The 25,060-nt window shown below is 38.5% G+C and overlaps 1 protein-coding gene across 1 annotated transcript in view; it reads right to left on the bottom strand.

Moving 5' to 3' along the window:
• Positions 1 to 25,060, bottom strand: part of EFCAB6 (EF-hand calcium binding domain 6) — a 108,555-nt gene that overhangs the window by 67,319 nt on the left and 16,176 nt on the right. Inside the window, 1 exon segment of the mRNA XM_050897913.1 lies at positions 10,923 to 11,039. Within this exon segment, the coding sequence (XP_050753870.1) occupies positions 10,923 to 11,039 (117 nt within the window).

Raw genomic sequence — 25,060 nt, 5'->3', positions numbered from 1 at the left:
ACCTACTGTCCTTGGACTTCCTCTTTCTTTTCTCATGCTTCCTTTGCATCCTAGTACGCATCCTTTAAATCAGCTATGCTGCTAGGCTGGGTCTGTTGGCTTTCTTGACCTGGCTAATGAGGGTGAATCATCTCTCAGGGAGAATCTTTATCTGGAGCCTGATGTCCTGTCACATTGTCATGCCAATGGATACTCATTTGAACTGTAAGGTAATAGGCAATGGATGTGTTCATGCAACAAAATCAGGATATTTTTATTTTGCTACACTTAAGGCACAGTTTTTCTCTCAGTTCCCATGGGAAGTAATATCCATAATTTATGTAGGAGAGTTTTAAATATGGGTTTATACCAACTCTTTTCTATGACTGTCTATTACATTTTATAATTTTAAATTTGTTCCTGAACTTTTACTTTTTTTTTAATTGTTTCTTTATTTTCTCTGAAGAAACCTGAGGAAAGATAATGGGGGGAAACAAGAAGAAAGAGTGGAATAAAGGCTTTGGAACAATAACAGAAAAATTAGGAGTAAATAGTTCCTTCAGTGATTCAGTTTTCCTGGCTAAGCACTAGACAAATATCTTTCTGTTCATAAAATTCACCCTAAGAAAATTCTGTTTCCCTTTAGTCCCCCACAGAGATCCAGGGTGGCAGTAATAATATAGAGGATGAGCAATTATTTACTTCATCAGTTGGTCTGGGAAATACTTTAAAGTTTTGCAATCAAAAGATAATGGTCTTGCGAAACTACTATCTGGTATTTGAATTTTCTTTAGAGACTGTTGTCACTGCATTAAATCATATGGAAGCAAAACCTGATAATATACCTACCTCCCTCAGTAAATCAGTTAGGGAATCTGGTACTGAAGCTACAAAGATAGCTTGTACTTCACAAGAAACAATTGTCCAGAATTACTAGGTCTTACCCATGAAGATGAAATATCTGTTACGATAAAAATAAATTACATTTTGTTCAAACCTTAGATAATATGGGAAAGTTAAGATATACTACATCAGGATTTATTAAGCAGATCACATTTGCTTATTTGGCCACCTTGCAAGTTTAATTTTGTTTATTCAAAAGGATTTAATTTTATTGCCCAGATTATTATCTAAGTCAGTCCAGCATCAGTGATGTTACTGGGGATGTACCGGTCTATTTCAACAAAAAATTCATGATGTGATGTATAAATATAAACCATTCTTACATGTATTTCTTTCACTGTGAGAGCCTCTAGATGCTGAGGATTAAATAGTTCTTTCTTCAGCCTGTCTTTCCGCCATCTCGAATACCTCTGCCTTTGTTAACAATTTCATTCAGTAATGCTCCAGTTCAGTAAATGAATTAAAATAATGTAGTAAAGTGCCTTACTGAATCATGGCCTGAATGCTGCAGGCGTTATTATTATCTACTGCAATGTATAAAACTGATTTCTTTTCCTATAAATTGCTAGGTGAATTCTTTCTTTTTGTGGTCATATATATATGTATATAGATGAAATACTGCAGAGCTAAAAGGAACAGTTTTTATGTAATTATATTAGAAAGGAATTGTGATATATCATCTATATAAAACCATCTAATAAAAAAATGCCAATACTACTTCTGAAGATATGCCCAGTGCTCCTTTTGCTTGTGTCAACCAGACTGAGAGCTTTAATTTTTTCAGTCTATTATTTGCTCATTCAATTCAGAAATACAGAGTCTACAATTTAAGTGTAATATGTAGCAAATCAAAGTAATAAAAAAAAATCCAGCTTGTCCACTAAAGGGTTGATCAGGCAATCCGGTGCATGGGACATACATATCATGACATTCCATCAAAACTGACAGAAAGGCATTTTAGCATAGTTCTGTACATCGTGAGAGCCACGGAGCTGGTAAGGATAGACAGTTCTTTATCAAAAGCTCATATTCCAGAACCAAACATGAAAAGGTAGTCCAAAGTCTAGAAAAAGTCAGATTAAGTTACTTTTGAAACTGGAGTGAACTATGCAACAGTAGGCTCAACATTGTCAGTGTCACACATAAGTTACAGCCTACCTGTCAGATGACAAACTGCAAACATAAACCTTTTACAAATACATGATAGCACTCTCTGTTTATATTATATAATATGAGCTTATAATAATTACTGCAGAGTTCGATTCTCATTAACTTTACCTATCATACTGATTTTATCCCTTCATCAAAAGAGATTTGCCTTGTCTGTAATTTCTCCTGTATGCACAGGGACCATGGGGATTTATATTCATTGCTAAGCAGTGTATTTGGACGTACACGCTTATGACACCTCCCTTCTTTTCCAAAATGCTGTATCTCAGATTAAGGTGTAGCCTTATTCTGCACATATTAATGCCTATCTTTAACTTAAATGTCAATCACAACCAATTAGTCTCCTTCAGCATGTAACGTTAAATAGGTATGCATGTTCTGTAGTATTAAGATATAACATTAAAACCATTAACTATGTTCTTTTAAACCTTTTACAAGGCTGGGAACACTCTGAAGTTTACCCAAAGCCAGGTTTCAGCACAGGACAGAAAACATTTTAGTTTCTCTTATGAATCTGATGTATTTAAGTAAGAACTTGAGTTAGGAGACTTTCCAATACTACTTGAACTCCTTGCCCTGAGATGAACAATCTCTTTTTAAAAGAGACTAGAATAAAAACAATGAAATAATGCAGGTTAAAAATTACAACTTGATACTGCAATTCTAAATTTCTAAATTTGCAGGAGATGCAACAATATAACTCTGGAAGAACTATGATGTCACAACTTCATATGACAAATGCCAGTGCTTTAAGTGACTGGGACACCACACGTGATCAAGAACAAGAACTATCAAACAATGCACTCCACATAATGGAATGTATAAAAATTAAGGATATATAGTAATAATAATAATTTAATTTAAAAGAAAAAGCTCAAGTAATTTATACTGAATATTGCCCACTTAAATAATTTTTAATGCCTTTTTGTTTCTGTGTTTCAGAATATATGGAGAAACTTTCTGAAAACATTCTAGGAGGCTAGAGAAGTTGTTTTATTATTAATTCTTCAGTGTGGAAACACTTGTATCGCTATTTTTTTCTAGGATCTGAGTTTTAAAGTAAATCACAAAATATTGCAAGACTCACAAAAGAACATCAAAGGGTGCTTCACTCATCCTTTTATAAAACATCAATTTGATTCAACATTTTAAAGTCAAATTTGTAGGGTAGTTACAGGGAACATATTATATTTCTAGCTTACACATTAGAAAGCACTGCTACTAGGTTGGGATTTTGTTTTCAGAATATGGATTAACAGGTAGGGACCAGTAGCATTTTAGACTCGAACACATCAAGAACAATTCAGAAAAAAAATCAGTTGGAAGAAAAGGGAGCAGGCAGTTGCTTGTGGGCTGGGCAGTGATGTGAGGAAGAATCAGAAGCATGCTGCATGAACCTATTAAAAACTTTTAGATAAGAACATGAATGTATTTAAATCCTGGAACAGAAGACATTCAAGTTCAAATCTATTTCTATCTCCTGGAAAAAAAAGAGTAAGAAACTTACTTTTGTTAACTCTAAGACATGAGGAAATGTCTTTACTTGGTTTACATGGGTTTTTCATAACAGCTGAAAACCCACTCACACAGTTACATAAATATTTAGGAATGTTACAAATTCACACATGTTTAGACATTAATAATGAGTTCACTGGTGAGATCACTGCTCTGCTGAACATCGCATACAGCAGCTGAGCAGGAGAATAGTATTTGCTAAATGTTACTATGCAGATCTTAGTGTGAAAAGGAAATATGACATCCAAGAAGACTTTTCTTGTGTTGATCACATAAGACTGAACATTTTTCATAGCATTCCTTCTTCATTAAGTGTCAAAGCCAGTAGACATCGCGTTTCATTTTATCAATAAGGAAATCAGCTTTTCTGGGAGCTACCACACTTGACAACAGACTGTGGCAACGAGAGGAGGCGATCCACTTGGGCCCAGAGACAGCCCTGAGCCAGAGGCAGAGTGGGGAGAAGGAACGCAGAGACAGGTTTGGAGATGAACCCTGCATAACCAGGATATAATGCCCAACACTGAGATAACCAATGGTACCAGTCAACATAGAGATGTCAACAGCTGCAACTTAACACATCTGGATCCCTTTCTTGGAAGTAGCAGCTAAAAGGCTGCCCAGGACTCTGGCAGAGGCAAAATAGGCGTTGGGGCCCTGCCTGCACTGCTGTCCTGGGGCAGTCTGCTGCCCGAGGCAATGGTATACCTTACTTATGCCCAGTGGCATGCCGTTTTGACTAAGAAATGAGAACACTACGGATGCAAATGGCAGATATCAAACAAGTGTGATAGATAACAGAACCAGATAACAGAAACCTTCAAATGGAATTGTAGATAATAACCCATTCTCAACCAGGTTTGTTTCTAATGAGGTCTTGCAGGGGCTGATTTTTAGCCCTGGGCTATACATCCTTTTGAAGCATACATGTACATACACATGTGTCTCTGTGTGTATGAGTGTGTATAAACAGAGTAAGCACAGCTCTCTCTCTCTCTCTCTCTCTCTTTATATATATATATATACATGCACATGTGTACAAATAACCAGAAGAAAAAAACCCAAACTTTAAAACATCAGATGACCATAGATAACTGAAAGACAAATGGAATGGTAAAATGATGAAGAGAACAAACCACTGACACAGCATGACTGGGAAGAATTAAGCACAAGCAAAGAATAAGCTTTATAATAAAGTCCTACAATGAGAAATGGAGAAAATATGCCAGAATAGAAGAGGGATCTTAATTATAAGGAGCTGTTACTCTTAAAGATTTGCAGGTCATAATATGTAATCAAAGCATAAATAAATTGCCAGTATGATGTTAGGCACAAGGGACTCAGGCAATCCTCGGATATAGAAACAGGGGAACACTTAGCAGTATCTGAGAAGTTATATTATTTATTTTTCTGGTACCAGTGCAACGTCTATGAAAGCACCAATTCTCATTTCTGTCATAACATTTCATGAAATATACAGAAAAACTAGCAGCGGTTCAAAGGCAGCCACAGGGATGATTAAAGAACTGGCCAACATGACTTCCAGTGAAATTGTAGGCGGTCAATAATTTTTGTTTATCAGAGAGGTTGTTACAGATTATTTAGTCCCCAGTTGCACATATCTATGCTAAAGAAACTTGAAAAACAGACTGCGTGCTGCTGTAACAGAAAACAAAGACTGGCAACCACCAGATTACTTTGAAGCAGATATGAGACACAAATGTTTAGCTGTAAGAGTAATTAACCGAGGCAACACCTAAAAATAATTGCTCTTACTTCATCAAGTGTAAGGAATGCCTGCTTTAAAGAGGGATAAGCATCTTGGATGTATCTGTGTAGCTTCTGAAGAACAGTGTCACTGGAGAAAGCTTCATCTCCTCTAGCTGGATTTACTCTGCAAGAGGGAAAAAGATAGTCTTTGCAATGCTCTCATGTCTCACTCTCTTTTGCTCACTATGTTCTTCTCAGAGCAGGAAAAGTAAACCCCTCACTAAGACTCAGGGTTTGATAGGATTCAAAATAAGAGTACACTTAGAGAAAGGATTGCCAAAAGATTTTTTAACTGAGTTTAATCAAGGATGACCATCGAGTGGATACACTTCTCATTTTCAATAAATCTGTATACCACAGGTTACTCACATAAAAAAGGAACTTCCTACTTACTTATCTTTTTTTCTCATAGAAATTTTCTGCCTGTTTTCAAAGGTGTTCCCAGGACCCCAGAATTTTTCTAAAAAACATTGCCAAGCAATTTTACCTGTGGCTTTCGGTCCAAATCTGATTTTTAAAAAAGAAAACAGTTTTAAAAGATTTTATTATAAAAACATTCCGCATTCCAAGAAGAATCTTGAATTAGAAAATCACATCATTATAATATCAATGTGTGCAACATTCATAATTAGAGTAAGCTTGCATAGCTTTTGTTTGTTACTAAATATGTAAACTGAGCCAACTTATTTTCTCAGTTGCAAATGTCTAGCTGCGGAAGAACTAGACCCCAAGTGAGAATTCATCTAACCAAATGTACATGCCTGCACCTGAGCAAGTCACTTTAAGTTCCCTTTATAGTCATTGGGGAGAAACAGGCACTTTCAGGACAGGATTAATCTCATCCTAAAGCAGACATCTAAAACTGGTTAGATGAATCCTTCCCGTTGTTTCTCTCCAGCGACTACAAAATGGAGTCTAGGAGGAGCAGTTCAGGCGTAGACATTCACATTACAGATGTCTAGAGTGAGATAGTATTTAATGCATCCCTTCTCATTATTTACACGTAACAGTAGAGAAACTAAGGGGAATAGTAAGTTGTTTTTTTAAAATGTTATGATGTTCACTGTATCCAAATTTGAAAACTTCAAAAGTACTGGAAGTGTTAAAACTATGTTAAAAATCCTGGGAAGTTAACTAGTATCATATTGCATGAATAATTACTTTAAAATCAATAAGAACCTGATCCCATGACCCCCCAAATTATTGGCATATCTCCTATTCAGTTTCAATGGTACTGCAGAAAGCTCCAATGAGCATGGCTAAACGCACTCCTACTTCAGATGGTGCTTTGTAGGCAATTACATCCCTCACATATTATCAGAAATGTGCTGACTTGCTATTCTAGTCATCTCAGAAAAGCTTGTAAAACTCCTAATGCTCCTTAAAATGGTGGCAGATGGTGTTTAGAGCATTTGCTAATCCAGGATGCATAGGACAAAGCTAAAAAATTACCAAATGCAGTCAGAGGTATGCAAAACTTCCTGGATCTTTCACAAAAAAACTCCAGTTTTTGGACTACCTGGAAGTTTCTCAAGCTCAGCCAACAAAGCTAAACCCAAAAGTTACAAGAATCACAGCATTCAGGCTTTGGGCGACTGCAACCTGACAGCACGGGGTATTTAATGGGAGGGGAGGGAACCTGAATTTTTACAGTAGTCCTGCCTGTGAGTAGCATGCACGCACCACGGCTCAGTGGCTCAAGGGCTGAGCATCTCCCACTGCACAAGCAGCACAATTGCACCAGAGCCCAGAAGAAGCACTGGGAAGGACCAAGCACCAAAGACTCAAGGTAAGTGAAGACAGAGGCAGTGCTGGCATTCGGATTTCACCAGGGGAGCCATTTCATTCCCTGCAGAGAGGGGCTTTGCCAACAATACTATTGAGGGATGGGTTATTAAAAAAAGCTGTGGGAAGGAGAGATATTTCATATCTGATTATTGTCTTGGATAAATGAATATGAAACAAACAGTATGAAATAACAGATGATCTTTAAAATTAAGGCCAAGATAACTGTTATTTTGAGCCCCCAACTGAGATCCCTTCACACTCAAATGTCTATGGACTACTAAATCACTCAAATCGCGCTGTAGAGAGCAATTCTGCACTGAAAATGAGCAACCAGCCAAAGCTGCGTCAATCAGTGCAACAGACCTCTCCACTTCTACCTCCTTGCTCAGAAGCCCTACAGTCGCCTCTCAGACTTCGGCAGTGACAATTGCCAAAATCCTGGGAGCTGAAGGGAACTTAAGAAGAAATACTAATGTGGATGTGTGAAGGTCTGGCACTACTAGCTATGATTTGTGGTGCCACTGATCAGTCCACAAGGTGCAGTGGTTTTCCCCCCTTCTGCAGATGGGTAATGGATTGTGGAGCTCTTCCAGTTCTGCCTGTGGCTGGCCAACACAGCACTTTTCTCTTGCAGGTTTTATCATGGAAAGGGATGAATCAGGCCCTTGCAGCGGGGGAGGAGGAACTCCCCAGCATTAAGTTTCATGGATCAAGTTGAAGAAAGCCCTATTTAGACAAAGCTAAGTCAGTGGGAATAAAAACTGAGGAAGGACTTCGGCATATTTTTTTTTATTTAAAAACAATCCCTCTTTATAGTTATAATACTGGCCCTCAGGTTTCAAGCTGTGCTAGTAGGGTGATAAGTACAGCATTTACATGCCATAGGTGGAATAACTGAGGCACAGGAAGATCGTTCCACTGTAGGGCCAGAAAAAACGCGTGCCTTTTGTGAGTGGCAATCCAGCATTTTATCTACTATAGTAGGCCAGTTAACTTATTAAAGTAATAAAAATAAATTCTGCATGGCTTTTTGGAAGTATGCTTATGGTTACGTCCAAGTACAAAAGAGTATACTTCCAGAAGAATTGACTGATTAGAGCTGTAACAACATGGATACCTGGTAATACCATGTGATATATCATCTCACAGTGATCCTTTACAAAATACTACCCATTGAGAAATTTTTAACCATCAGTGCCTTAGCATCTGATACGTTTATACAAATCATAAATTAAGGAAAGGAAGCATGAGGGTAACACAAAAAGTTTAAAACTATCTCTGCTGCTGAAAAGCGTCCTTGTGTTTTTAATTGATATTATGTTTACCAAAGTCCTCACCAACTGAGCACAATGATTTACCTCATATCACAAATAAAAGTCACCGATTAGAAATCCTGGCAGCCACCAGAAAAGAGTCTTGGAAGTTAGGCTCTCCATTGGCAAAGCCTTCATACTGGTCATGTATGATTTGCTCCCAGCTGTCAAGAAGAATACCCTTCACTCACAGCCCTTGATCTGTGAAGGAACACAATCCACAGCAAAGCTCCAAAACACAACCAAAATATTTCTCACATGGGAATGCTGAAATACTGTGAAATTAATTCCTTCAGTTTATGCAACTCTTTATATAATCTCAAGTTCACGATGTTTTACTTCTGAGCAAAAGAATTTTCAAGAGTAGAAGTGATGGAATTCAGGGAATTCAGGACTCAGATGAGTGATGTCCTTTGAATGAAGTACACCTCAATGGTCTGTCTCTGATGTATTAGATCTTGCTGCAGTGGGGACATATACTGAGAGATAAGTGCATGGGTAATCTGGTCCTAAACCAGTCAAGGATTAAATCCTAGCTGAAGTCTAAGGCAAAATTACATTAACTTCAATGGGCCCTGAATTTTATATCAGGAGCCTATGAGATGTAAATACCTCAAACAACCATAAAATGCTGTCATGTATTATTTCTTATAAACAGCTCCCTGGCACATCTCATGTCATATTGTTTAAATAGAATCTTAAAAACCTTGAAATCATGTCCCTTGCCCATCAATTACTATTACATTTATTATCAGCTACAATGAAGTTACTTCATTATTAGAATTAGATGACTCTGAGGAACTTTTGCTGTTGTTCCATTCACCTCGTGGATCTTTTGAATTACATTATCTGAGAAATATCACCTAAGAGATATGGCATACATAGGCTTGAACATTTCTGTTTACAGCATCATTAAAATGTCACTATATTTTTCAAATGCTAGAGAAAGCTCCAGTGGAAGAATACATGCAGAAATCTTTCCATTATGCAACTGCTCTTAAGAGCAAGATTTACTTTAAGGTTTAAACTAGCAAGTGACATGAATAGAAAAAAAACTATAATAGCAGTTTTTTGACAAAGTAATAGTTGATCATTGTTATATCACACTGTGAATGACTAGAAGCAAATCAGATTTATCTGCTGAATGCACAAAGCAATATGGTTACTGCAGATGACTCTCATACAGCACCTGCTGCTGTAAAACATATATCTGCACTGAGCTCTTTACAGCTAACTAGTGCATATAAAGAAAAAAATAACTCAACGATTGTTTACATGGATGATTCTATTCTTCCAACAATTTAAACAGATAAATTGCAGAATCATTAAGCAGTGAAGCATGATCTGGCTACTGACCTCCTCACGCGCTATGATTTGGGTGCCTTGTCCTGTTGTTGTAGGCTTAAGCAATATTTTGGAGTAAAAATGCTGTGTAAGAGTTAAGTTGTTCTTCCTTTCTCTTTGACTGGCCATATGCCCTTGGCACTGTTGCCAACAAGTATAAAGTATATTCTGGCAGTTTTCTTCTCACAGTTTTTGGTTTCTGAGTACAAAAGATTAATCATGAGAGATTCTGGTCTAGATTTAACCAAAACCCACAAAAACATCCATTCCCATGATATTTTGGCTTTAAAAAGGAAATATGAGTTTAGGAAGCTAGTTAGCATAAGCTGAAATGATCATGTCCAGGAAATCATATTTTGGAAAAAGTCCTGTGGCCTAAACTCTGCTGAGATCATTGAAGCTGGGCTGGAAAATGTTTTCTATCCATTTATGTTCAGTACACTATACTGCCCACAAGATGATTTGAGTTTTGGTCGTAATACTACAAAGATGCCTGGTCAAAGTAAAATAGTACATTAATTTGAATCCAAATTAAATTAAATTCAAATTTCCAGGTATGAAATTGCTTTACTATGCAGCACAGAAGTGTCCCTTCAATTATCTTTTTCAGTGACTGACAATGAGCAGCGCAGAGTGAAAGCTTTCAGCATTAGTTGATTCATTGACTTTAGTTTTGCTTCTTCCTTTCTTTTCCTTGCCACACCAGCATATTTAAAAAAGAGAGGCTTGTAGAGTCACACTGTCACCATGCGAATATGGTGCTAACAGTTGTGAAGCTGCTCTTCCAGCAAATTCACACCATCCCACATCACTAGTCATTTGAATGCAAGACAGTAATGCTCCCTTTAGGAAATTAAATAGAAATTTGTGAGCAAATAGAAGTAAGAAAGCAGTAACTTAAAGCGTCTACTCCATTAAACTTATGTACCTTACTGCAAAAAACTTGGTTTTATACCCAGCTACATCAGCTTTTACATACTGTGCCATACATACTGCAACAGAGGCACAAGTAAGATGAATTAATGATGGTAGTCACAAAAAGCAATAATAAAGTTATAAGGCAGCAGCGCTAAAAAATGTCCCCTAAGAAAATAATATGATTCTTACCTATTCATTAGCTCTTGAAAAGTTTCATTTGGCAAAAGGAAATATAAAGCCATTTATGACTGACTTCAAGTAATCCAAAGATACAAATCCACTCTGACTGACATCAATTGCTCTGAAGGCTTTTTCAATGTCCTGATAGGCTGAACACAGCTGTAATGAATACAATTTATAGTGTTTTGTTCAGAAAAATCAAGTTCATGAAGCTTTTAATACAATAATGCATTTTTTACAGGACCATTTCAAATGTTCTTCTCTGTGAACTGATCAAATAGGTTACCCTGGCATACTCTGACCTTCAGATGTTTAATTAATAAGCTCACTACAAAACAGTATTCCCAATCACACACTCTCAAATGACAAGTCAGACAAGTTTCTCAAATAATAACTCTGCCTCAAAATTCAGAGCTAAAAATACTTGGTGGATCAGCCTGCTTGATAACACCTGTCTTAACGTAACTTTAAAACCATCCATTGCATAACCTAGTATCAAGGTTCCCTTTATTAAAATGGGTCGTTAGCATAATGAATACTGGAAAATGTTAGAAGACAGTTAGTCTAAAACAAAATAGTTAGAAGACTATCCCACATAAGTGGGATAGTTAACATAGCTGTTGTATAAACATATCACACATTTCTTTGGTTATTTTTTTAATTCATGGGCTGTTGCAAAGGAGCTATGTGGATGTGTTTTTGCTTATGGGACTTGTAAAATGCCAGAAAGTTGACTTACTGCATATTTTGATAAGGCTCATGAAACAATAGGAAGACTGGTTTGTTTTTCTGAAATGTTAGCTCACACTGGGTTGTTGAATACTGCAAGCATCCCTGAGGCTTTTCTCCCCCCACCATTTTTTGACAAGTACCCCATCTGCTTCTAAGCTGATTATTGTTCATTCAAAACTGCCGAAATCACAGTGTAAAGATAATGTATAGAGAGACTTTAGAAAGCCCAAAATAAACATCAAGGACTGGGAAGGCTTGTAAGGTGAGATGTACTGTACTTCCAATCCAGGCCTTGACCTCCATATCAAAGATATACAAGATGAAAAAGGGTCAAGATGTTGAATGTCTCTGTAGCCTTGTTTGTCCCTCCTCCACTGTCTTTTCAAGGCTGAGAAAGCACAGTTACAGGTCTGCATAATTGAGTTTGTGGTAGAATATGCAGTTTTGATGCACAGTATCAGCCTCCCTTTTCTTAGAGAGTCAGGATTTTCATGACATGAAGGCACAAGAGTGAGTGTTGGAACATTTTCGTTCTTTTCACCTTCCCATAGAGCAGGTGGAACACAGTTACGTTCCACCATCACACTCCCGAACCCTCTTCAGTTAAGATCACATCTAAGGGCACAAGGAGACGTCATTTGCCATGTCTATTCCAGCTCCACTCTCTAGTCTAAGCTTGCCACCGCATGTTAAAAAAAAAGTGTTTCTGCAGTAGCACCTATCCACTAATAATTTATTTCATGCAGGTCAGAAAATAATTGTCAGGCAATGATAACTAGTCATTACTCAGTGTAAGTCATTACTTACTTTGATCTGACAGAGTGTCCTGGTTTCAGCTAGGGCAGAGTTAATTGTCTTCCTAGTAGCTGGTATAGTGCTGTGTTTTGGATTTAGTAGGAAAATAATGTTGATAACACACTGATGTTTTTAGTTGTAGCTAAGTAATGTTTATACTAAGTCAAGGATTTTTCAGCTTCTCATGCCCAGCCAGCAAGAAGGCTGGAGGGGGCACAAGAAGCTGGGAGGGGACACAGCCAGGACAGCTGACCCAAACTGGCCTAAGAGCTATTCCATACCATATGACGTCATGCCCATGATGACGGGGGGGGCTGGCTGGGAGGGGTGGATCGCGGCTCGGGAAGTAACTGGGCATCGGTCGGCAAGTGGTGAGCAATTGCATTGTGCACCACTTGCTTTGTATAGTTTAATTCTTTTAGTATTACTATTGTCATATTATTATTATCATTATCATTGTTTTTCATTCCTTTCTGTCCTCTGAAACTGTCTTTATCTCAACTCACGAGGTTTTTTTCCTGATTCTCTCCCCCATCCCAGGGGTGGGGGGGGAGTGAGCGAGCGGCTGCGTGGTGCTTAGCTGCCGGCTGGGGTTAAACCACGACACAGAGCGATCTAGCAATTCACATTAGGAAACACCTTAGCCATCAAGCTTCAATACACTCTCATTTTGTTTTAGCCTAAGGAATTTGTAGTTCTGATACATACGTTTTTAATGCTGTGAATCTAATAAGCAAGACTGGAACACACAAAATAAAACAGAACTGCCCCTTCTGCTATCTGGCTTTAAAAGCAAACAAGAAACCCTGTGCATGGAATTTGTTCATAAAAGAGGTTGGTATAATTAACTGGCCTCAAAACTTGGCAATTTTCTTTTCCTGTGATGCCTGGCTCAGCTTCTCCACCTGTCGAAGTATTCTGAAGTATTAATGGCACTCCCATACCTTTTCTCTAAATGCCCTCCCAGTGCTATCCAGACTGCATTCTGTCACAGCACGCTCAGCTGGTGAGGACTGTAGAAAAAGTTTTTTCTGCTTCTGTTCCTTCTCTTTTATTTTCTGGCAGATTAGCGCTGTTAAAAAAACTGATTTAGCAAAGTCCACAGCTTTGTCAGCTTCAAAGAAATAAAGCCATCAAAAACTCTTAAAGGCTGTTTGGATAAATCTTTATGTATAAAAAGACTAAACCAAACCTGAAATAGAACTTTCTTGTATTTCCTTGCATTTCAAACTTGATCAGTAGTTTAAAATTATGCTAATTAATCTGTGCATTTGTTGTAGTAGTTTTTAATTTCCTATTTCTTTTAAAACATAATTCACATAACTTACAATCTTAACAGGTAACTTTATTACATTTAATATCAGAAGGTACTACTAGAAACTAACTCCCTCTCTTTGTCAATATGTTTCCAGAATGATCCACTACCAAAAATATTTTTCCAGGAAATGGAAGACAGTGTCCTTATAGGCCTTTGATAACAAACATGCCTATTGACCTTGAAAAGGCTCTTTTCCATTTCCTTCACATACTCCCATCTCACTGTCCTATCTTAGCTCCCACAGTCCTTCGAAGAGCTTCCAGTTACTGTAAGTCGAACAGCCCTCCTCAATGATTCCCCATCAAAAAAACCCAAACATCAAAACCAAACCAATTCTGTGGAATATTTATTTCAGCTGGGCTGAGCAGCTCATTTTGTGATGGTGGTTTGTTGTATACTGCTCTACTTAACGCACTGTTGGCATGTTGTATTGGGTTTGCGTGGCAAAGTTTTGGTAGCGGGGGGGCTACAGGGGTGGCTTCTGTGAGAAGCTGCTAGAAGCTTCCCCTGTGTCTGATAGAGCCAATGCCAGCCGGCTCCAAGACAGACCCACCGCTGGTCAAGGCCGAGCCCGTCAGCAATGGTGGTAGTGCCTCTGTGATAACATATTTAAGAAGGGAGAAAAAAGTTACTGCACAGCAGCAATTGCAGATGGAGAGAGGAGTGAGAATATGTGAGAGAAACAACCCTGCAGACACCAAGGTCAGTGAAGAAGGAGGGGGAGGAGGTGCTCCAGGCACCAGAGCAGAGATTCCCCTACAGCCCGTGGTGAAGACCATGGTGAGGCAGGCTGTCCCCCTGCAGCCCATGGAGGTCCACGGTGGAGCAGATATCCACCTGCAGCCCGTGGAGGACCCCACTTCGGAGCAGGTGGATGCCTGAGGGAGGCTGTGACCGCGTGGGAAGCCCGTGCTGGAGCAGGTTTGCTGGCAGGACCTGTGACGCTGTGGAAGGGACCCACACTGGAGCAGTTCGTGAAGAATTGCAGCCTGTGGGAAGGACTCACGTTGGAGAAGTTCATGGAGGACTGTCTCTCTTGGGAGGGACCCCACGCTGCAGCAGGGGAAGAGTGTCAGGAGTCCTCGCCCTGAGGAGGAAGGAGCAGCAGAAACGACGTGTGATGAACTGACCGCAACCCCCATTCCTCGTCCCCCTGTGCTGCTCAGGGGGAAGAGGTAGAGAATTCAGGAGTAAAGTTAAGCCCGGGAAGAAGGGAGGGGTGGGGGGAAGGTGTTTTTAAGGTTTGGTTTTATTTCTCATTATCCTACTCTGATTTGACTGGTAATAAATTAAATTAATTTTTTTCCCCACGTCAAGTCTGTTTTGTCCGCGACGGTAATTGCTGAGTGATCTCCCTGTCCTTATCTCAACCCATGAGCCTTTTGTTATATTTTCTTTCCCCTGTCCAGCTGAGGAGGGGGAGTGATAGAGCGGCTTTGGTGGGCACCTGGCATCCAGCCAGGGTCAACCCACCACAGATGTACACTCGTTGAGATAGCGATTCTGCTATGGATGTGTTATATTTGATTCAGAGCATAGCAGCAACCACTGTGACAGACAAGACACAGGCATTTTGAGAACCTTATGCACAAAGAGTATGTGCACCAAACTCTTTCAAAGATTATTCCGGTGGGGCTACATAGGAAACACAATACTGTTCGGTATGGAAAAGGATATCAAAGTGTGACTACTCTGTGCTCAGGGCATGTTCCCCACTGTTCCCTCTGCCCGCTCAGTGGCCTGCTGAACATGGATTTGCCTTCCTGTTTAAATAAAGCTATACTTTTTATTACTTAAACTTTTGAAAATTATTTGTGTGAATGCTCAATTCCATTTAGAACTGCCCTATTTCAATTTAGTTTTGGTTGGGTACTAATATTTATTAAACAAATATCACTCAGTTTTGCACCTCAAAAATGCACCAGAGAGGTTACCACTAATTTATCTGGATGATTTTAAAATCTATTTTTAGACCAATGTTGATTGGTATCTTTTTTATAACTACTTTACATGGACAAGGCTCCAATTCTCAAAGTGGGTGGGTGAAAGAGATGAAACTGGGAATCAGAGGGCAAGAGGTGAATTCAAGACACTGTCAGTACAGTAGGGCTGCAGGAACACCCCACAAGCAAGGTCTCTAAATGTCTGAGGCATCCTATGTTGGAATGAGTGGGGAGGCTGTGTCCCAGGCCCTGTTAACTAGGTGGGTTAATTACGAGGGTTAATCATGCACAATGCTAGGTACAGCATGTACTAGGAAGGAGGAGGCGCCTTAATTAATAAGATTATTTCTCTACAATTTCAGTACCCCACACGGGGGAAAAAACCCTCCTTTTTTGGTAGTTATATTTACTTCTAGTAATGGTTTCAAAACAATCTTTGATAGTACTGCACAAACTTACAAACCTCTATACAGACACACCATGGTTGTGTAAAATGGTGAGAAGAAAAAGTGTTATTAAAATACTAGATATTCTGACTTCATGATTTCAAAAGAGTTCGGCTTCTTCTGATCCTACTGAAGCCAATGTGAACTGTTGGTACCCAGGGCCTTTGAACATCAGGCCATCTATTCAAAATTGGTTCAAAAATAATTCCTACCACCCAAGGGAAGACTTTTTGTCAGGAAGAGGATAATCATAATTCAGACTTCTGGACTGCTGGTTTCTCTTTTCTAGACCAGGATAGATTTTTTTTATTCTTCTATAATTCTCTTCATGAAGTGCTAAATTTTGAGTAGTAGAAATGAAAGAGACAATGTTTGAAGCTAACACTCTTTAGCCTGCAAAGTACAGGTAAGTCTTTACCTGCTTTCTTCAGCAAAGGTAGGTTTAAATGCTTCTTTTTAAATAAAAATAAATGAAAAAATAATTAGCAGTTAGCCTCACACTCTTGAAAAATCCTACTGCCAAAATATCATATATGTACATGTGTGATGGCGAAAATACCTTGTTAAATACACTAAATTAGATTTCAAGATATGCAAGCAGATTTATGTTATTTTAAAATGTACTGGAAGGGCCTTTCTCACTACCTTAACTTGAGCACCTTCTTAAACTCACATCTCCATAAATTCTCACATTCACATTACAGGTAAATCTGGCAGATTTTTGCTGTGTAACCTCTCAAACACAACCTTTTTCATCCATGTACAGGGCTAAATCTCTTCACTGCCTCCATTCATCCAACAACTGAATTACTGAAGCACATTTTTTCTGTCTTTGAGGAAAACAACCGTATCCTGCTCTTATCAATGACTCTTCCTTCCCTAGACAACAAACGTAAGCTAATGCCTTCATTTTAAGGGTCTCCATGGCCCATGTCCTCCATGCCAATCACCTTTCACTCAGGAACGACCCCTCGTGCCACCGTGGACTGTCTGGTTCTTGCAATTTCAAACAAATAAATTTTGTATCTACTCTTATGCTGACCCTTATATTTGAGAGGACCTGCCCATACACATTCACAAACTGACTTAATTACTGACCATCAGTCCTTCTCAAACATCCTTCTTTGAGTTGATGCCTACAAAGACATTCCCAACACTCCAGTAAGTTAGGTTGCTGCTGTGTTGAAACTACTCCTGTCATGCTGCCAAAAAATGTCTTACTGTCAGCTTGACTTCCCCAGCCTGTCCAAGTTCACCATTTTGTCACTCTTAGAGTATAAGTTCTTTGTTACAAAGATTACCTGTGAGGTTCAGTGTGATTGAATACTGGGTGAAAACTGATGTTCCCAAGTGCTACAAGATTCCAAGTTGTAGTAAATTCTTTATCTGGGGTTTATGAGCCGGTAATGGTGATTTTATTTTTTGGCCCATGTAACGTGTCACCTTTTGATTTCAAAGGCAGTTCTCACGCAGAGTTAGTAGAATTTCCCAGGCCAAAGGAAACTGGCTTTCTTTTCTTCCCTGTCCTAGTTGTATCTGCTGAGAATCAGAGGCTATCGATGTTCCACAAAATTGCAAACCAGATCCATCAAGGCCAACAGAAATACTTCTGTTGATATAATTGGAAAGAGGAAAAGTACCCAAGTTTCCACTCCTTTTCTGAGCACATACCTGGAACTTCATTTTCTATGCTTTTTTCTTTAATTGTGTCTGTACTTACACCAAAATTCTTCAGAAATTCTTTATAATCCATCACATTAAAGTCTCTAACACAGTAACAGTTCCACAGCCTAGAGAAAGAGAGCCATTTTTTAGAGAACAGATCATACTTGTAGTGAATTGAAGAAATAGGAAATTTATGAAATCTTTAGAAACACAGTATGTAAAAGATTGTGAAAAACAAATAAGCAGTGAATTACTTATTTCTGCCTTCAACTACATTTTTCTCTGGTCTCTTTCCTCTGCCCAAGATTGTATATAGTATATGAGTTGTCTGCATAATATCATTCAAATCCTACATACAGTGCCATTTTCTTGGCCATCTACATGAACATGAATTTTAATATATCTGCACAAGGACATTTCTCTTCTAATAATATGAGAATATTATGATATTCTTAAACAAATTCCAGTGTAACTTATGGTAAGTCATACCCAAACTCTGTAGCAAGTTGTCTGGATTTTATACCAGGCTGGAAAATTTGCAGCAGCTTCATCTGGATTAAGTGGGAACCTCACTTTGCAATTAGAACTCATTTCCACATGGTATTACCTTCTACAGTTTGGAAATTAATCTTTGATTGCAAGCATTTATTTTCTAGATATTTCCCCTGATCGGCAGTGAAATTGTTAATACTGTATACACTTGCCATCCTCAGATTGTATGCAAATGCTTGGAAAAAATGAGCAGTTTTCACCTTTCAGAATGACAGTTTGTTAGAGAATCCAGGACCAGTTTATCACAAGTTACTGTGGGATTTATCTCCAATCCCCTTCAGAAAACACTACTGTGACTCATGCTCATGTTTTATCTTCCTAATCATGAAACCTAGATGTAGTTTTTAAAATGAAAATTAAAATTCTGTTGCATAAAGAGTATCCATAAAGTCTAAAGCTAAAATGGTACCATTAGAACATTTTGTGTATCAGAGGCAACTAAGTTTTTCTCAACTTCCTTTGCATTTAGCCCCATAATTAGTCTCTAAATACAACAAAACTTGTGTTTGATTAAAGCATGTCTGACAAAAATGCATCTAGTTAGTCCTGATGAATTTGTTCCAAGGACTAATTAGAGAAGAATTGATTTCCTTATTTTTTCATTTTAATTTGTCTATCATCTAGTGAAGATACTACACCATATAATGTAGTCACCTCTTAAACTCCTTTTTCAAAGGCTAAACAGATTGTCTGCTAACATTAAGCTCCAAAGCATCCACACCATCCCTTGAATCATGATGGTGGGTTGTTGGGTTTTTTTGCACAATTTTCCAACATCCTGGGAATGAGAGCACCTGAGGTGAAGCTGTGTTCTGGTTTTGACTTTGACAATATATGAAAATAAAAGTCCTATTTCTGCTCAGTACTTTTTCCAGACGTCTTTGGGACATTAACCCTGTCGGAGAGCCTCATAGTAGAAGCCAAGTTCTTATGAAAAAAAAGACAAATACCACCCATTTATAACCCATCACTTCCATCAACATGGGGGGTGAGGGAGGGGCAAATTCCATTTGCAATTTATGGGACCATTTAGGTGATAAAGAGAAGAGAACTTAGTTAGCCATTTGGCAAATTCCATTTGGAACAAGAAAAGAGAGATGCACTGTAACTTACCCTGTTTTCCTCTCTATTCTTTGGATTGTATGGCAAAGTATGAAGGAATGATTAGCTGCTAAGATCATTATAATTCCATCACTTTTGTGGTGTAGTGAAAAATAGCAATTCCCAATCACAATATTAAATTTACTTAATAAACTTGGGAAGTCATTGACTTGCCTCTTGCCTCAGTTTCCCATTTGTAAAAATTGAATTATAATCCTGCCCAACCCATGGGGCTATCCTGGTTATCACAATAAACCACACACCTGGTTTTGATGCATGTCAGCCATGGGTATATGCATAATTCATGGAGGACTTCACTTCTTTTCCCCAGCAATTCTCCCACATACTATTTCCCCTCGAGCCTTCTCTTTGTGTCTTACTAGAGGGCAAGGATTATCTGTGAATTTATTTTCAAGGAAATTTTAAAGGGATTAAGATTACGTTAGCTGTGAGTTGTACATATGGAAATACAGAATGAATATACAGACAGTATTCTGACATATGTGAAGTGCAGTAGAAACATACGTAATAAAATGGATAGATTCGGTTCCACTTTGAACAAACTTTTCATGCATACATTCAAAATAAAAGGAATACGTCAAAAACATTTGTGTGATTGGATTATTTGGGGATTGACAGTTCTATTTTACAAAAATGCCATGAGAAAGATCAGGTTAATAGTAAATCTCAGCATCAGGAACGATACTTTGGCACATTTTAGGAGTGTCTGAAATTCTCTCTTGTTTACAGCTCAGTTTTTGATCTACCAAAAAACCCCAACCTATAACAAAAAAACAGATACATACACAAATTACCATGGCCTTATGTCGTGGTTTAACTCCAGCCAGCAACTAAGCACCATGCAGCCACTCGCTCACTCCCCCCACCCAGTGGGATGGGGGAGACAATTGAAAAAAAAAAAAACCCTCGTGGATTGAGATAAAGACAGTTTAATAGGACAGAAAGGAAGGAAAAAAATAATAACAATAATAATAATAATAATACAATAGTAATACTAAAATAATTAGAATATACAAAACAAGTGATGCACAATGCAACTGCTCACCACTTGCCGACCGATGCCCAGTTAGTTCCCGAGCAGTGATCTGCCCCTCCCGGCCAACTGCCCCCAGTTTATATACTGGGCGTGACATCATATGGTATGGAATATCCCTTTGGCCAGTTTGGGTCAGCTGTCCTGGCTGTGTCCCCTCCCAGTTTCTTGTGCCCCTCCAGCCTTCTTGCTGGCTGGGCATGAGAAGCTGAAAAATCCTTGACTTAGTATAAACACTACTTAGCAACAACTAAAAACATCAGTGTGTTATCAACATTATTCTCATACTAAATCCAAAACACTGCACTATACCAGCTATCAGGAAGAAAATTAACTCTATCCTAGCCAAAACCAGGACACCTTACTACAGAACGGGAACACTCTTCCATCATTATCCTACATTAATGACAGTTTTCAGCAACCCATTGGGTACTCTGTTTTCTGTCGCATGAAAACAGTTGTGTTCCTTCCCCCAGGAACTTTCTACTGTTACTGTCAGGCAATTTCTGCTGTTTTGAACAAAATGGCTTATTATGGATCTGCATCTATGAAGGCTGGAAAGTCAATCTCATTTAATAAACAAACAGAAATACAGAACTAATTACTGGTTCAAAATTGCACTTTTGCCCGCTGTTCTTTACACTCCAGTTTCTTACACAGGATCGCCATGAATAGGCAAGGGTCACTATCATGCTCTGCACACCGTTAACCACATCCTTGCAGAAGGGGCAGGATACAATCTGGACATGTAACGAATGGAGATTGAGTTGGTCTTTGTGGCAGCCATTAAAATTGGGCCAGAGCGTGTTTTCATGATAAAAATCATTAGGAGACTTGCTATTGCCCTCATCTGGGCGTATGAAGAGAACACAAATTATGTAGCATCATTCTTGATTGATCTATGTTAATATGCCTTAAAAACCAAATTATTGGTCCTAATCATCACAATGATTAGTTTGCTTTCATAAATTTATTGACCAAGGAATGTATTCACAAAGACTAGCTTTAAACACTGACAGCAGTCTCTTCCACCCTTCTCTATAGAGGAAGGGAGGAAAACGAGTACTATCACAGGGCGATTCAGAAATCCTAAATTACAGTCCTCATCTGCTTGCTCTCTGGATATGCTAATATCTTTTGACTCCCTGGAAAGGGCAACAAGCCTCAGGTATTTTAAGTTAGCCTTTGGATTGCCTTGCCCTTCCTGTCATTAAATGATTTCCCTATTTATTTCTATGAATTCCATATTAATATAACCTAAACCTATTCATAGATTATCATCTGAAAAAAATATTCTAGTACCTGCTTATGTTCTACACCTGCTTAAATTTGATCACTGTTTCCTCTCTACACCCAAGATGGATGGACTGGATTGAAACCAGTTGAAAACAACAAAAACATTCAAGGGGCACTGGATCAGACCCTCTCTAAAGCCCTGTTCTTGCAAACACACAGTCTTTCAGAGCACACGGATCCCAACTACATTAACTTTACTGCTAGTTTTGGCTCTGATAGGCTGAAGCATCCAGTCCTGTGCAGCCATAATATTCTTGAATTCGTGCCGTGACTATAGCTGGACTACCCAGATCCACAGTGGAAGATCTTTGCACAAGTTTTGCTTAAAAGCTAGAAGGCTAGCATATATCTCAGTGCTGATAAGACTGTTGCACAAAGAAGCTTATAAGATGGGGACAGACTTTTTAATAGGGCCTGTAGCGATAGGACAAGCAGTAATGGTTTTAAACTAAAAGAGTGCAGATTCAGACTAGATATAAGGAAGACATTTTTTATGATGAGACTGGTGAAACACTGGAACAGGTTGCCCAGAGAGGTGGTAGATGCCCCATCCCTGGAAATATTCAGGGTCAGGTTGGACGGGACTCTGAGCAACCTGATCTAGTTGAAGATGTCCCTGCTCATTGCAGGGGGTGTTGGACTAGATGACCTTTAAAGGCCGCTTCCAACCCAAACCATTCTATAATTCTAAGCACAAGAAAGCTAAGTATTGTTCTATACATTTTAAAGTCTGGGTTTACTTTTAACTTCAGTATATATTCCTTAAGCAACACTTCATCTGAAATTATTTTTTTAGTCAGTAATTTTCAAAAAGCTGACAATGCACATTTAATAAGCATAGAAATGGCTTCTGGTTTCCTAAGTATCAAAATATGCTAATTATAAGTACAACTATTCATTATTTTCCTACTTTCTATTTTTACACACATACGAATACCTCCTAATTGTTAAAATTGAAAAACAAACAAATGTACCCATTATACTTTTTATGAATCCAGCCCATTGTTCAAGGAAAAGAAATCATTCTTTACACAAAGATTTGCTCTGAAATTGCTGCCAAAGAAAATAACCTTGAGTTATTTGCTCTATAACTGCCACATGAGTACATTAAAGGTGCCTAGGGACAGCTTCGTCTTGAGCATGTGACTTTTAAGAAAAAGCTTTTAAGTTCAATATTTAAAAATTGCTGCCATATCCCTTTTCTTTCTCTGATTTTTAAATTAAATCCAGTTATTGCATATAGGAAGAAGTCAGATGGCTTTTGTTTCTATGTTTTCAGTCATTTATCTAACAGTGAAGGTTTGTATTGCCTGGCTGCAATGAATTCAGGATATCATTGGGATGTTAAGGAAATAGGTACATATATATTTCATGGGTGGTTTTTCCCACAAAACTGGAGAATGTAGCCCTGGTATGAAACCTAAATAGCTTTCCTGACCATTAGGACTAGATGATCAAGACTGCCGAACTGTGAAAGCCTAAAAGCCAAAGTCCTGGCATCTGGTCTTAAGGAGAGTTATATATTTCACACAATTAAGTAAATCTTTAGATGGGAGATCCATCCAAAAAGGGTTTACTTCTTCCTAGCAGAGACTGGGTTTCAGAACTGTTAGATTTCTGGGTCTTTTTAGAAAATTTTTAATATCCTTTTGGTGAGGTAATACAATTGCTCTGTCTCTCTGGAGTTGCACTGGCCTATCTGAAAGAAATGCTGTAAGCGCAAACAGGGCTCTCTGGCAGAGTTTGTGGATCCAAAACACATCTCTGAAAATGAATATTTTCCCCTGACTACATAGTAAGTGTCCCCAGCCCAAAAGATATGTATGGGCAGTGCCTTCTGTCAGGATCTTGACAGAAAAAGCCCTCTTAATAATTACAGGACTGGTCCAAAGTCCATTAAAGTTAATTGAGAGACTCAACACTGTCCCAGAACAACCATAACAGGATTATGGGAAAAAATATTTGTTAATCAATCCAAGGCAAATATTCAGCAGGCTCTGGCTTGAATCAGAAACAGCTGCAGAGTCCAAAAGCAGAAATCAATTCAGGAGACCACACTGTGAAGGGACAGCAGGAAGAAAAGTGGCGGCAGAACTTGATCCAAAGAACAATATTGTGGGGGTTTTTTTCTAGATCAATGCAGAAAGAAGCATTTTAAGTGGATTATATTATACTGTAACTCAAAACTAGAAACCTGAAGGACAGCAGGAGCCCAGGCCCTATCAAATAAGCTGCATTTTCTCTAAAAGTCACAGCCACAGGTCCATGCTACGAAAGATATACTGTCCAGAGAAATGTGATAGACGGTCATATCAAAGAAACATGGCCTAGCAGCTAGCTGAGCATCCAATGCCGTAGAATGTCCCTGGAGCCACAGCTTTGAAGCAGAGGCTCTTTAGATATACAGAAACCTCACTGGGAACTTAAAAAATAGAAGAATATTTCTTTCTGATGAAACCAACATTTTAGGCTGCTGGGTTTGGAATACAACAATCTTTTGCCCAAGGAGGGGAGCTGAGTGGAAAGAAAGGGGGAGAGATACATCTAAACAGTCTAAAAAGACTGTTAGCATTTACTTTGCCTGCCTATCTGACCTTGACAGGCTAAAAAGACACCTAAGAAGTCTAGGGATTATTGATTTTTGTCAAGGAATTTCATGGATGGTGATTTGGAGAACGTAAATATTCCATCGGAGACCCATTTTGGTTAAATTTTTTGCTGTTCCCTTTGGATTTTTCCAGTTTCTCAGCCATTATCACTACTGTCAGCAGTGCAGATTTTTGGAGCGGTCAAGTGACTCAATAAGGTTCCCAACATGCATAAAAAAATATTGTGCTTGCCCAATTTGTCAGGAATTCAGAGGGAGACATGGATACACTTGAAATAGCGGAGGACATTTAGATTCAAATTTCTTGGGTTGCCCATGCCTCCCCAACCACCTATGATACAAACAACATAAACCCAGTCAATATGATCTCAGTCACTCGCTTGGACAATGGTTTTTTAGAGCATGATGATTACAGGACGTATAGCTTTTGTACATTAATAAATGTGCAGACAGAGGAGCAGAGTACACTCATCTGTTTTATGTTGTCCTTGAGATTTAACTGGATCAGTGCAAAATTATGAGCACAGAAGTGAATTTGACCGATGATTTTAACCACACTTTCAGAAGAAAAACATTTTATTCCTTTGAATAGGGCATTAATAGCCTTCCTTAAACATATTATTAACAGTAATTATCTTGCAACTTGTACTTTGAGAAGAGAATACAATTT

This window comes from Gymnogyps californianus, chromosome 1 (assembly GCF_018139145.2).
Source record: "Gymnogyps californianus isolate 813 chromosome 1, ASM1813914v2, whole genome shotgun sequence".
NCBI classification, from domain to species: Eukaryota; Metazoa; Chordata; class Aves; order Accipitriformes; family Cathartidae; genus Gymnogyps; species Gymnogyps californianus.
The sequence above is the reverse complement of the archived record's forward strand: the minus strand, read 5'-3'. Positions and strand labels throughout refer to the sequence as shown.